Source organism: Pseudorasbora parva, chromosome 3 (assembly GCF_024679245.1).
Source record: "Pseudorasbora parva isolate DD20220531a chromosome 3, ASM2467924v1, whole genome shotgun sequence".
Classification (NCBI taxonomy): domain Eukaryota; kingdom Metazoa; phylum Chordata; class Actinopteri; order Cypriniformes; family Gobionidae; genus Pseudorasbora; species Pseudorasbora parva.
The window spans coordinates 47217011-47231434 of NC_090174.1; the positions used below are offsets into that span (position 1 = coordinate 47217011).

General features: G+C 36.6%; 1 protein-coding gene across 1 annotated transcript in view; it reads left to right on the forward strand.

The window, feature by feature from the left end:
* Nucleotides 1–14424, forward strand: part of tenm1 (teneurin transmembrane protein 1) — a 209271-nt gene that overhangs the window by 178192 nt on the left and 16655 nt on the right. Inside the window, 4 exon segments of the mRNA XM_067439223.1 lie at nucleotides 3217–3583; nucleotides 6296–6806; nucleotides 13071–13243; nucleotides 13733–13992. Coding sequence (XP_067295324.1) covers nucleotides 3217–3583; nucleotides 6296–6806; nucleotides 13071–13243; nucleotides 13733–13992 — 1311 coding nt within the window.

A 14424-nucleotide genomic window follows, 5' to 3' on the forward strand; every position in this document is an offset into this window, starting at 1 on the left:
TTTTTGCATCACATTCAAAACAGACTCCGCATTCTTGTTCACGAGTCAAGCAAGGCTTGATTTGTTTCGTCAAGGCAAGATTCGACACTGCTACACAAAAGTGGCATGTAAACACGGATGCAGGAAAGATATTTATTTTAAAAAGTAACATCAAATTATGCATTTGAGTGCATTAGTTCTGCAGAACACAATCCATACAGATATATTTAAGGTCACTTTACAAAAACAACATGAACTGAAAAAGTAAAACTTGTTGAATTTGATTTAAGAATCAAATATTGGTTCATTGGAAAATCAGTACATTTTACACACACACACACAAATGCACACATTTTTGTGCATATATAGTTTTTAGATATGACCTACTACCGCTGTCAGTTTAATAACCACTGTTACCTTCTAATAGGCAATCATACACACGCTCTTTTAACTTTCTGTTTGTGTGCAGACATCAGAAAAATGATCTGTCAGTATGCCTTCTCACATGTTCACATAAATGAAGTAAATAACAGCACACAGAAGCTGAAGAACTAAAAGATGAAGGGAACCCATCACACACACACCCCGCACAGCAAGAGTCTGGACCATCCCTCTCTCTCTCTCTCTATCCTCTGTCTCTCTTTCAACCTTTTTCTTCAGCTCCACAGGATTCACGCAAACACACTTTTCGCTGTTCACCTCAAGAGTGAGAAAGTGCTGATACTGAAGGTCTCTCTGGTGCTACAGAGTTACATTATACAGCTTGCAGCAACATTCTTACTTTTCTTTTATCTGTCCTCCTCTCTCTCCTTTGAGGTTTCATCCTTTTTCTATCCATTTCGAACACTAAAATCATAAAGCTTTTCTCAAACATAAGGCAATTCCACATCTTTCTCTTAAAGTGCTCTTAAAAATCTATTTTACACTCTCGTTCTCTCTCTCTCTCTCTCTCTCTCTCTCTCTCTCTCTCTCTCTCTCTCTCTCTCTCTCTCTCTCTCTCTCTCTCTCTCTCTCTCTCTCTCTCTCTCTCTCTCTCTCTCTCTCTCTCTCTCTCTCTCTCTCTGCGTGCAGTTTAACTCAGTGTGTCCTCATTAAATCTGCAGGACCGCTCTCCCTTCAAAGTCAGACACAATTCTTCCCGCTCCTGAATAGCATCAAATTTTGGCAGACTGTCCCTTAAATTCGCTTTCATTCTCTCTCGCTCCCAACTACACACACACACGCGCTGCACTTCTTCACAGTTCATCCGGTGGTGTGTGTTGTGTGTGAATAAGAATCAGACAGTGAGGACAGAGAGAGAGAGAGAGAGAGAGAGAGAGAGAGAGAGAGAGAGAGAAGAGGAAATGAGGTGCCGCAGGCCACTGGGTAAAAGAAGCACTGAAATCTGCATAATTCCCAGCATGCCTGGGATATGACACACTTCACACTCAATACTGTCCGGCTGTTGGGCAGCTGTGGACACACACACACAACCAAGATGTTTTTTTTTCTTTACCTTGCTGCACATTAGGGCTAGGGTGGTATGACTAAAATATTGTCATGGTAATGGTATATATCATAATATAGTTATTTTTACAGGAAATTTAACAGGGAATGGTTTATATCAGAGGTGTAGGTAGCTCAAGGGGTATTTTTTTCTTCAACTTCCAACCAGTGCTACTGCTGCCTGGCCCTGCATTATTATGAGTAGACAGCGGTTGACTTGGTTGACTGTGATTTTTATCCTCATAAAGTTTCCACATATTCTTACTCTGGTATATATATTAACTAACCATATATTAATACCTATTTTTTAATAACCCAGTGAATTTAATACTTTACAAATGAAAGATACTTTATCTCATTGGATTATTTGCTCTTTTTTTGCAGTTTAAAGTTTTGCCATACATCTACTCTGGGTCCATTGGAATGGACATGACGAGTTTTGGTTTAAACCACTGATTATATAGACCAATGGTTTTTACACAGTATATATATATATATATATATATATATATATATATATATATATATATATATATATATATATATATATATATATATATATATATATATTAGGGGTGCTACGATATACTAATATTAAAATAATATTATTGTTATTATATTATTATTAGGACCCACATATATTCCCCCATTGCATTATTATAAATAATATTCAACATGATAGATAATTGCACTTTCACTTTGAGGAGATCCGGCAGCAGTTTCAGATGATCAGTGTAATCAATCACTCAGTTCTAATGGCAAAATAGCCTGTCAAAATGACTAGTCCCAAAATTTAAATCAGTTTATTCAAACATTTTATTTCTGCATTTACTCACTTTCATGTTCTTTTCACGCGTCACACAAGCATTGAACGTCTGTGTTTAGTATGCATGTTGCTGTAAATCTGTTCAGAATATAAAGCCATAATGTGTCTTAAGACTTGGATTTGGATTAGACCACTTGATTAATTATTTTTGGTTGGATCCTTTAAACTTTAATGGAAGGATATAAATCGTCCAGGTTTTATTAAAAATGTCTTAATTTGTGTTTGGAAGTTAAACAAAAATCTTATAGGTTTGAAAAGACATAAGGGGGAGTACATGATGACAGAATTTAATTTTGGGGGGGAATTATACCTTATAAATACATTAAGCTAAGCCTTGGATAAAACTAATATAAAAAAATATTATAATACTTAGTATCACTGAAATTCAAAACCAAAGACTAAAAAGCAGCAAAACTAATGTTGTTAAATGGATCAGTGGATGCAGAGCACATCTTTTGGCTATCATAGTTTTTGTTGGTAAAAGAGGTTTTTCCACCTCCAGTGGTGAAAAGTGGTTTTGGCGTTTCCACCTCCAGATGACCGTCTGGCGACAGTTTGCAGAGAATAGTTTTCTGCTCGCTTTCAGATTTTGATAATCCAAACCATGTCCACACTATAACAGTCACAGTAGGATATCAAGCTATTCCTCGTCTTCACTTGTTTGAGGCTTATCACACACTGTGTTTTACATTCTCCCATGATTCATCTCTTCCCTGTGTGTATAATGTAAAACAGTTCTGCCCACGGATATTGCATGTAAATCAGTGTGATAACAGTCAAAATTATATTGTCTATCATTCCTGTCAGCTGCTGAGAATATATCTGATTGGCCATAAGCAGATGAGTGTGGCTGTGAAATCTATTATGATGAAAATCACACTTTTCAGCTTCAAAGCAGTTAATAATATACATTTGTGTATCCACAGGTGCGTTTAGAGTGGCCCACAGACCTGGCAGTGAGTCCGCTGGATAACTCTCTCTACGTTCTCGATAATAACCTTGTGCTCCAGGTGAGCGAGTCCCAGCAGGTGCGAGTGGTTGCCGGACGACCCATCCATTGCCCCATGGCCAGTATTGAACCGGTGCTTTTGGGGAAAACAGCGGTGCGGTCTGTGCTGGAGGGAGCGAAAGCTATCGCCGTCAGCCACCAAGGGGCTCTGTACATCGCTGAAACCGACGACCGGAAGCATAGCCGTGTACAAGAAGTGTCCACAAATGGAGAAATGGTTGTAATCGCAGGGGCAACCAGTGAATGTGATTGTAAGATTGACCCCAACTGCGAGTGTTTCTCAGGTAAGACAAACGTACATGGCAGTGCTATTAACTTTAACCCTCAGAGAGGTTGTCATACTAATGATGTATTATTTGATGTATTATGTTTAAGTTTTTAATGCATATTTTGTCTTGAGTGAATTTTGAAAAATTGCAACAATGGGGTTTTAAAGTAGCAAAATGTCACCACTGTTATAAGACATTGTACAAATTTACCAGTAAGCTAGGAGGCTGAAATCTGAATATGTTAATTTCAGAGCATTCCTTTATATATACATACCTCTAAAATTACAAAAGGCATGCAGTGCAGTAGCATTGACTTCTATAAAAGCATTTCCAGTAAGCTAGATGCCTGAAACTTGAGTATGTTCATCTGAGAGCCCTCTTACACTCGCTAATGTTTTATTTGCCGACGTTGAAAATCATTAGGAATTGTTGATATGATTTACTCAATTGGCTCTAAATGTAATGTTTTTGTATTATAATATTGGTAACGCTTTACAATAACACTAGTTTACTACATTAGTTAGCATGAACAATACTTCTACTTACAATACTTCTACTGCTTTTGTTAAAGGGGTGGTTCCGTGTTTTTTTTCTAGGCTTGGCTGTGTTTATGGGGCGTAGTATAACATGTCTTAATACTTCTTTCCTTTTTAAACGCCATATTTTTCTTATATTTGACCTTTATTCCACACCGCTGTCTCCAACTGTCCTTTGAACGGCTCGTTTGCTTTCTGCTTCTATGAAGCCCATCCCTCTGAAAAACGCAATGGTCTTAGATTGGTTAGAAGGCCAAATGTATTTCCTGTATTTTTATTGGCTGAAATGCCAAGCACAAATGTTGTCTGGAAATGCCACGCCCCTTACCATTACCAGAAGTCACATCTGGGGCAGTGTTTATGTTAATAGCAAGGGTTTATGATGTCACCAACCCGCGAAGAAGCTCATTGTAGAACAAACCGGCTTTTTTTGTAGGCAATTAACTGCCATAACTTTAAAAGACAATATCTTCGTTTGCATTAAACTTTCAGCGCTGTAACTTTGCAGATACTGTTTATGCTCAAGCAGCAACATTACACACTAACTAAAGTTAAAAAAGTGAAATCGCATGCAACCACCCCTTTAATGTTAGTTTAACATTTATTAATACATTATTCAAACCAAATGTAGTCTATGTTAGCATTACTTAGTGCACTGTGAGCTAGCATGAACAAACAATTAACAGCTTGGTTTTTATTAACTTACATTAATAAAGATTAATAAATACTGTAAAAAATGTATTGCTCATCTTAGTTAATTTAACAAACGAGACCATATTGTTAAGTGTTACCATGATATTGTTATATTATTTATTGCCCTATTTATATAAAGCTATGAAGGTGAAATGACAATGTTTAGTGTAGGTGTATTCCAAGTCAAATTTCTCTCTTGGGAAAATATATACTACTGTTAAAATGTTGTGGTGCGTATAATAGTAAATATATTTATTCAGCAAGGATGCATTAAAATAATCAAAAATGTCACTAAAGACCTTTATAATGTTTCATATAAATGCTGTTCTTTTTAACTTTCTATTAATCAAAGAATCATGAAAAGCAAAGTATCATGGTTTCCAAAAAACATATTAAGCAGCACTGACGTTTAATATTTCAGTAACACTTTACAATAAGGTGCATTAGTTAACATGAACTACTGGTAATAATTAACTGCACTTATAAAGCATTTATGTATCTTTGTTAATGTTATTTTCAACATTTACTAATACATTATTAAAATCTTGTCAATATTAGTTAATTAACTTTGAACTAACATGAACAAATCTACGAACAGCTGGATTTTCATTACCTAATGTTAACAAAGATGAACAAATACAGTAACAAACGTATTAGTCATGGTTAGTTCGTGTTAGTTAATACAGTTAATACAACTAATGAAACCTTATTGTAAAGTATATTCCAATATTTCTTGAGCACCCAATCAGCATATTGGGTATAGAATGATTTCTAATCGTAGAAGGATCGTGTGACACTGAAGACTGGAGTAATGATGCTAAAAATTCAGCTTCTTTCCATCACGGGAATAAAATACATTTAATATATCTTAAAATGTACAAGTTCCGTAGTTATTTTAAATTGTAATCATATTTCTCAATACTGTTTAAACAGCATCTAATACATGCAGCCAGAATGAGCTTCTGTCAAAAGAATATTCAAAAATCTTGCTCACCCCAAACTTCTGAAGGATATTTATTTATTTTTATTTAATTCATGTAATACTTCTGAAGTATATTTCCTTCTTTTTATTTATATAATTTAATTCTTCTTAAGTATATATTTCTTTCTTTTTATTTAATTCATTTAATTTTGAAGAAAAAACAAAGCATATTTCATACCATTACATAATGCAGGTGTTTTTTTCTCTCTCTCCTTTTTTATTTATTTATTTTTTTACTGTCAGCAGTGTCTCAGTAGGCTGCTATGTAGTTTGACTTTGGCATGTTGAGAAATTCAATTTATAAATATTTCCCTGCCAAACTTGTTGGTATGACACATTTAATAGTCCTGGATGCTGTTAAATTCTTATTATTTAACTGATGTAAAAGAGTGTATTTTTACTGCAGTGGGTCTCTGAGGGTTAATCATTAAGACCAACACTGAATGTCTAATGAACTAAACTTCCTCTTTTTTTTACCCCTTCTCTCTCTCATTCTCTTTCTGAATTTGTCCCTAGGTGACGGAAGTTATGCTCGCGACGGCAAGCTGAAGTCTCCCTCGTCTCTGGCAGTTTCTCCTAATGGCTCCCTCTACATTGCTGATCTCGGGAACGTGCGCATACGTCGGCTCTCCGCTAACCATCCACAGCTCACTCCAGAGGGGCTGTACGAGCTCACCTCGGTGGCAGATCAAGAGCTCTACCTGTTCAGTCCAAATGGTACTCACCTGTTCACCCGCAGCCTGGTAACCGGGGACTACTTACTCAACTTCACATATACCCCTGAGGGCCACCTGAGCAGCATAGCAAGCAGGGAAGGCACGATAGCGCAGTTGCGGCGGGATGCTAATGGGGTGCCCCTGTGGCTCGTAGCCCCGGGCGGGCAGGTTTACTGGCTGACCATCAGCAACGCCGGAATGCTGAAGCGCATCTCGGCTCTCGCGCACGACCTCGCACAGCTCAGTTACTACGGCAACACAGGGCTGCTTGCTACCATCAGCAATGAGAACGGCTGGACTACTGTCTACGAGTAAGTGATGCCCTTCTTTTCCCCTCCTTTTGTCTCTCTCTCGCTCATCAGGAGAGTGCGATGCTTTGCTTGATTTATAGGGCCGCGTGAAAGCGCAATCTGTCTTCGTTTTCGTGTGTCATATCCTGTCGTTGCTTCCCTTAGAGTCTATTTCGGCTGCTGTCATGCCACACGGCCTCACTTGCACACTCTGATAGTCTAAGGCAATTTTATCAGCAGGAATAGTGGCAAGTTTCTACTGTATATAAAACAATTTTCTCTCCCAGCATAGATTAATCTTTACCTGGGCCTAATTTAATCACGCTTTATTAGAATTTATCAGAAGGAAAATAATCTAATAGAGTCTGATCGACAGTGTTACCTGAGATCGTTTGAAAGAGTGCAGTAGTTCGATTTCTCAAGCTGCGTGTTTTTCTGCTGCAATGAAAATCACTCAGCCTTAATCTATCCAATAAAGAAAAGAACTCTGTATCCTCTTCTGATTTCACTATGAAAGAGTCTGGGTACCTGTGAGTGAGTGTGTGTGTGTGCGTGCGTGTGCGTGTGCGCGCGTGCATGTGTGTAAACTGTTTGCATGGGCATTTTCAGGGATTTGTGAGACTGAGCTGCAAGTTCTAATTTAGTGTGAAAATGTCAGGGGCTTCTTTTCCTCTCTCTCTTTCTCTCCTTTTTGTTTGATCAACTCGGTGACCTTTCACACACTGTGTTTACACACACATGCACACACATACACATTCTCATGCAGCTCATGGTGTAGCGTTGAGGCGGATCACATGCTTGTTTCCCCATGTTAGGTCTGTTGTGAGACACTGCCCCCTGCTGGGACTTACTAAACCATATTCATGTCTCATTATTCAAGCTAGAAGGCCAAAATCATACTGAAATATCACATAAAAAATCAAAATAAAATGTCCTGTAAGGCATAATAATAACCAAAAGCACAGCTGTAAACAATAGTAACAGAGAGTAGCCTTTTTTGAGTAGTAAAATTTTATACTTGCTTTTCATTAACATGAATTAAGTATCATAAACTACCAATAAGCAACCATTTTAATAGGATTTTTTTAATCCTATACATTTTTATGTATTTAAATATTTAATATTACAAATACTGTCCATTGTCGTTCCATTAACTCATGTTTATGAATTTTATGTTATTTTGAAAGAATTGTAAATGAAAATATCAGAAAGCAATATTTTTTTGGGTGGTAACACTTTATGGTTATACTTTATGTTGAAGGTGTCTTTGTTACACTGTAATTATACATTTAATTAGAGAGTAATATTAAAGCTACACTGTGTAACTATTTTAGTTTATTCTTAGCTAAAAACACTTAGTTCTTCCAAAAATATATGTGCTCATGAATGTATATTTACTTCTTTCACTTAATAAAGTATTCTCGTAAGTTTATAATATGCCATTGAAAATACATACGGGTGAGGGGTTCGAATGCTGGTCGCCATGTTGCCCCTGTACATTAGCCAAAGAGGGACATACCCGTAAATTCAAGCTTCGCCTTTCGCATTTTAACACTCGATGGCACCGTGTCGAATGTGAAAAGGGGGATTGCCATGTTAATCTTGGACTAAATCGGCCACCGTAGAAGTTCAAATGAAATCGGAATTGAGAGGACCTGAAACTTCACTGGATGGTCATATACCTTTTCACCGCTAGATGGGGAAAAAATATCACAGTGTAGCTTTCAGTAACAACATGTACTTACTATATGGTTTGGTTTAGGGTTAGTTATTTAAATAATGTATAATATATAGTCATTACTATAATAACTACATGTAACAATGACACTAAAATAAAGTGTTACCCGCTTTACAATTACTATACGTTAACATTAGTTAATACACTAGGAGTCATGAGCTAACAATAAACAAATTATAACAGCGTTTATAAATTTAGGTAGTTTTTAATAAATGTAAATATATTTCATAGTTACATCTTTGTTGTATTACAGTTAATGTTTTTCGTATAATGCCTTTTCAAGCCTTTGTAAAAGTGCTTTACAGCAATCATAAACTAAACAAATACAAAAAAAAATATGTTATATTAAATTATAATTAGTTAAATTATAATAAGTTCAAATGTATTAGTGTATATGTAGAAGTTAATGCTTAAAAACATTTTTAATTAACTTAAAAAAGAACTGGCTGTTGTTATTTTGTGATCATTTTAGCCAACTGCAACTAAAGTTGATGAAAATAATTGTATTCTAGAGTGTTGCCATTTTTTTAAACACATTTTTATCATTTTTAAATGGGTTCATATATAAATTTTAATGCCCGTAGCATATTCTGCAACACTGTGGAAGCTCATTTAAATTATGTTGCAATGTTCTGTTGTGCACACAGCACCGAAGGACTGTGTGTTGACTTTGATCAGTTCCCTTCATCCAGAAGTAGTAAGTACTGAATATTTCAGAAACATACCTCAAAGCAGAATATGCAGCAACGTAGGTGTTCCAAACTCGTCAACAAGCGCCCCGGGTTCAGGGGATTTCTCAGATCTGATCTGCATGCAGTAATGACTTGCTTTAGAAAATGTTCAGAAACAGCTCAAAACCTAGTAAGCTGTCTATCTAAACTTAATTTTGGGGAATTATAGGCACTTTGCCTTTTGCACTTGTTCATTTTGCCACTATTCAAAGTGACTTGCAAATTAGGAATACAGCAGAAGATATTCATTAGTAATGGTACATGAGAAGTACAAATCAGAGCTGAAAATGAGAGACAACGAGAAATTAGTTTAAGATTTATTTATTTATTCAATCTTTGTATTGATTTTTTTTAAAGAAAGAATCAAGTGTTACATCAAAGCTAGCTTGTGATGTTTCTGGTGTGTTAATTGGGCAGCTATCTGGTCGATCTGCAAACAGAAAATTGCAGGAATACAATCTCAGGCGCCATTAGTCATCTAAACATGCAGAGCTGCTAGAGGTGTGGGACAGATGATTCTCTCAACTCAAAATGCATGGCTGTAAAATGTTTCAAATGGCCCTCTGCTTGGCTGGTGGTTCCCAAGTCATTTCAAGTTTGACACCCTCACTCTAGATATTTTTTTCCAAGAAACTCGGATTGAGACAATCATTTCCCCATTGAGGAACAGACCAATTTTTGGGAAAGTGATTTTGTGCCTGATGATTTGATTTGGAAAAGTGAGAGGCTGCTCAATATGCAAGCATTTTGATGCAAGTGTCTGGCAACCAGTGAAATAGGACAAAGGCGTTCGAATGATCGATTCTATCGTTCACATGTGCCTGTGATGCCCAAAAATACTGTCGGGTAGGCAGCTCATTAAGTTTTGACGCATAGTCGTATTAATTGCGCTTGCTAAGGTGAGTGTCCTCCTCCTCCTAAAGCTCAGAACACCTTAGCAACCGCATAGCAACGACCCGCTCAGGCAAGTGCGACTCACATTCTTCTTCTGAAAATGTAGAAATATAGTTTTAGAATAAGATTTCAAAAGAGTTTTAATGACAATACAGTAACATAAACCTTGTGGATTAGGTGCTTTTGCCTGCACAGCCAATCCACTTAGTCCCTTTTCAATTCAGGTTTATTTGTATAGCACTTTTTGCAATGCACATTGTTCCAGAGCAGCTTTACAGTAGAAAAATAAAGAAGATAAAAGGAAAGAAAAAATAGTGGCTTACAACCCCCTAGTGAGAAAGGAAAAGAAAGACAATCTCCCTAAGATGTTTAAGTAGATGAGAAAGAAACCTGCATTTCAAGCAGACTCAACATTTTGAGTAAAGGAGTACACGGCGGCCGATGTCTCTTGATCTACACCGCAGGCCTTTGAAAGCTCAAATGAAAAGCTTTTATTCTTTTACATCAAGTGTGGGTGGCAAGACACGACTATATGATTTAAATTGGCATTGACATTGATTAGACATAAATAAAACAGGGACTGAGCAGATGAAGAAGCTTGTTTCTAAATTCTGCTCTAGAAATGGAGAAGGAGAAATGAAACATGTCATAAGTGCTTCACCCCCTCATAATAATCACATGACCATCCAGAGCCACCACACGGATTCAAATGTCAAGTCATCTGTTCCTCTATGGTGCATCAGCGGATTTTAACATTCACCTTTATAATATATCTTACACCCACACCCTGTTTTTCTGTCTTCTCGAGGACTTCACATTGACTTTTATCCTGAGATAATGATATTTTCTATCCTGTAACCTTGTTCTAATTGTAATTTAGACATTGTGTTTTTAATAGGGTGTTTAAGCTGCTGTGTATATAGATGAAATCAGTCTTTACTTTCTTAAAAAATTAGGCACAGTAATAAGTCAATCAAGGGAAACTACGGATCGGATAAAACAGTGTCCTTTGCGCTTGGCACGGTGTTCATGAGTTCACTAATCCCTGCGTATAATGAAGGTAAACAGATTTGGCTTGCTGTCAAAGACAGGACTGCAGCCTGAGACTCAACTAAAGCTCTTAATAACCCCTGGACTACTTAATAATGAAGTTAGTAATGAATGAATAGAAGCAGAGGTGGAGTTCAGCGGTGACGGGATGCTGAAGAATTGTCACAGCAGTGAGATAATCAAACGCTTATCTACTTTTGCTTTATGATTTACATGATTAGGTGAAGAAGGTCCTATCAAACAGAACTGCATTTGAAGTTCTCGTTTCATGAACATTTCCTTGATAACTTAAATTGTGACTTGGGTCTCATTTATATTAGGTGTCTTTAACTACTATGTACTAACATTTAAATTAGTCAATTGATACAATGAACTTATTGTATAAAATACCTGGGTTATTACAGCCGTAATTTATCTCTGTAATTACATCTATAATTAATGTTGACCCTTCCCTTAAACCTTATCCCACCATTAAACCTACCCATACCACCTCACCGTACCTGTATCCCACCTTAATATGAGCAAAAGTGTTCAACTACATTGTACTTTTTTTTAATGTAAAGGTATAGTTAGGGCAGTTCATCCAAAAAAAAAATGAATTCTGTCAACATTTATTTACCCTCAAGTTCTTCCAAACCTGTATGAATTTCTTTCTTCTGCTGAACACAAAAAATTAAAGATATTTTGAAGAATGTCTGTAACCAAACAGTTTACAAAGCCCATTGACTTCTATGGTATTTTTCCCTTGCTATGGAAGTCAGTGGGGTTGAACTGTTCAGTTTCCTCATATTCTTCTAAATATCTCCTTTCATGTTCAGCAGAAGAAAGAAATTCATATTCAAGTTATGAAGAACTTGAGGGTGAGTAAATGTTGACAGAAATTTCATTTTTGGGGTGAACTACTGTTTTAGCTATATCTTTACATAAAAATAATGAGCACAATGGGTGAACTGTCCCAAGAACCCTGTCCCAGTTTAAAAAGATCATATTTATATAATATATAATAACGTCTTTATATAATAAAGCCTTTAATATTATATAATTGCTTTTAATATTGTAAAAGGACAGATACACATAAAAAAAAAAATATATTGCATACATGTCAGACTCAGACCAAATATTAAGACGGAGTGTTAAGATTACACAGCCAAATCATTTATTGGAATTATTAATATTGTGAATTAACATTACTGCCACATGTACATTTCAATGACACATGTTTGATTGAATAGCATGGTAATGATGAATAAAATGTTTTAAATGATTAAAAGAACAGATACTGGTATTCCAATTTGTGTATAACAAACAATAAAAACATCCTTCTGGATGTCACACTTTAGGAAAGTGTGACTGAATTTTATTTTTAACAAGGTCTCTGATCATTTAAGGTCCACCTTCACAGTTCAGCACATTTCAGTGGTTTGTTTTATGATCCTGTCACAATGTAATTCAGTCTTTGCAAAGAGGCTGTTATTGAAGAATGCAGCAGCATGAACTATATTGGACCCAACAGCAAACCCAGGCCGTATGTAAGTGAAGCAAAGCGTTGTTTCTCATTTCACATGCGAAGAGGGCGTTTACACAGAGGTCTTAAAGGCACGGCAGCAAAAAACTGCCTGTTTACTGCTGTTGTAAGAGTCAGGGAGAGGATGGAAAATTGTCATGAACAACTAAATTATGGCACACGAAACCTTGACTACTGTTTCAAATGTCGTCAGGGAAAAATAAAATGGAAAAAAATGCATGAAATGACCCCTTTAAACTCTCTCATATACGCATGCATTTACACTTGCTCATTTAAACTTTTTTATACAGTCTTTCTCTCTCACACACACACACATTCAGACTAACACAAAGTGTGTTCATGAGCAGGTATAACTCTGACGGACACCTCATCAACGTGACCTTGCCGACTGGAGAGGTCAGTAGTTTCCATGGAAACATGGAGAAAGCTGTCAGAGTGGAAGCCACTGCCTCGAACAGAGAAAACTTTATTATAATTACAAACCACTCTGCGGATAACACCATCTACACGCTTCGACAAGGTGAGAGAGTGTATGTGTGTGTGTGAATCTGCAAATTATTTTTTGTGATTATGTAAATACAGTGGCCCCAAAAAGTATTTGAACACTTCAGCCACATTTAAAGGGATAGTTCACCCAAAATGTAAATTCTGACTCCATTTCATGTAATAAATGGGTAGTACTTTACAATAAGGTTTCATTCATGTATTAACTGACATGAACTAACCATTTGTTACTGTTTTTGTTCATCTTTGTTAACTTTAGTTAATAAAAACACTGTTCATGGTTTGTTCATGTAAGCTCACAATGTATTAATTAATGTTAACAAGATTTGAGTAAAGTATTAGTAAATGTTGAAATTAACATTAACAAAGATTAATAAATGCTTTATTATTGCAGTTAATTATTAATTCATGTTTACTAATGTTGTTAACTAATGAACCGTATTGTAAAGTCTTACCAATAAATGTAATGCTTCTGAATCTTATATAACTCTTTCTCTCTGTCCAGCTCACTCTGTTAGTGTGTACGGTGTTCGAGATGACGGCTCTCTGTGGGTGACATACGCCAGTGGGATGGACGTTACTCTCAGTACTGAACCAACCGTGTCATCAGGGCTTTTGCCAGGGGCATCGGCTGGCCTCGTCCATCCCACAGTCGGAAGGTGCAACATCACATTGCCTGGGGAACCAGCTCACAGCCTAATAGAGTGGAGACAACGACGTGAACAGGCCAAAGGGAATTACACAGCATATGAACGAAGACTGAGGGTAATAATGTGTTTTCTATTTAGGGTAATCAGGGTATAGCATGTTATGTGCAGGGCTACAGTGATTTTCCAAGATGCCCAAGTGTGCCACACTTAGACCTTATTCACAGCAGCACCATCTTTGATATTTAACAGGAATGAATGTGAGGCTGTGAGCGATAGATATACATCTCTTCGGTGGGTTGTGCTGTTATTTAACGTGTTTTTGGATTGCTCTGATAACGAAACTGCAAAAATATCTTTCACTCTCCAGACAATGAGCTGTGGAAAATGATAAGTGATCTAGGTGGTTTATACATCTTTTTACCGCAGATGCCATTTAAAACTCAGTACGTCTATCCCTCACAGCCTCGCTTTCATACCTTTCATGGTGCTTCTCTGAATTCTGTTATGAGGTGTTTACAGAGTGCGAAGTTACAGTAACAAATCTTGG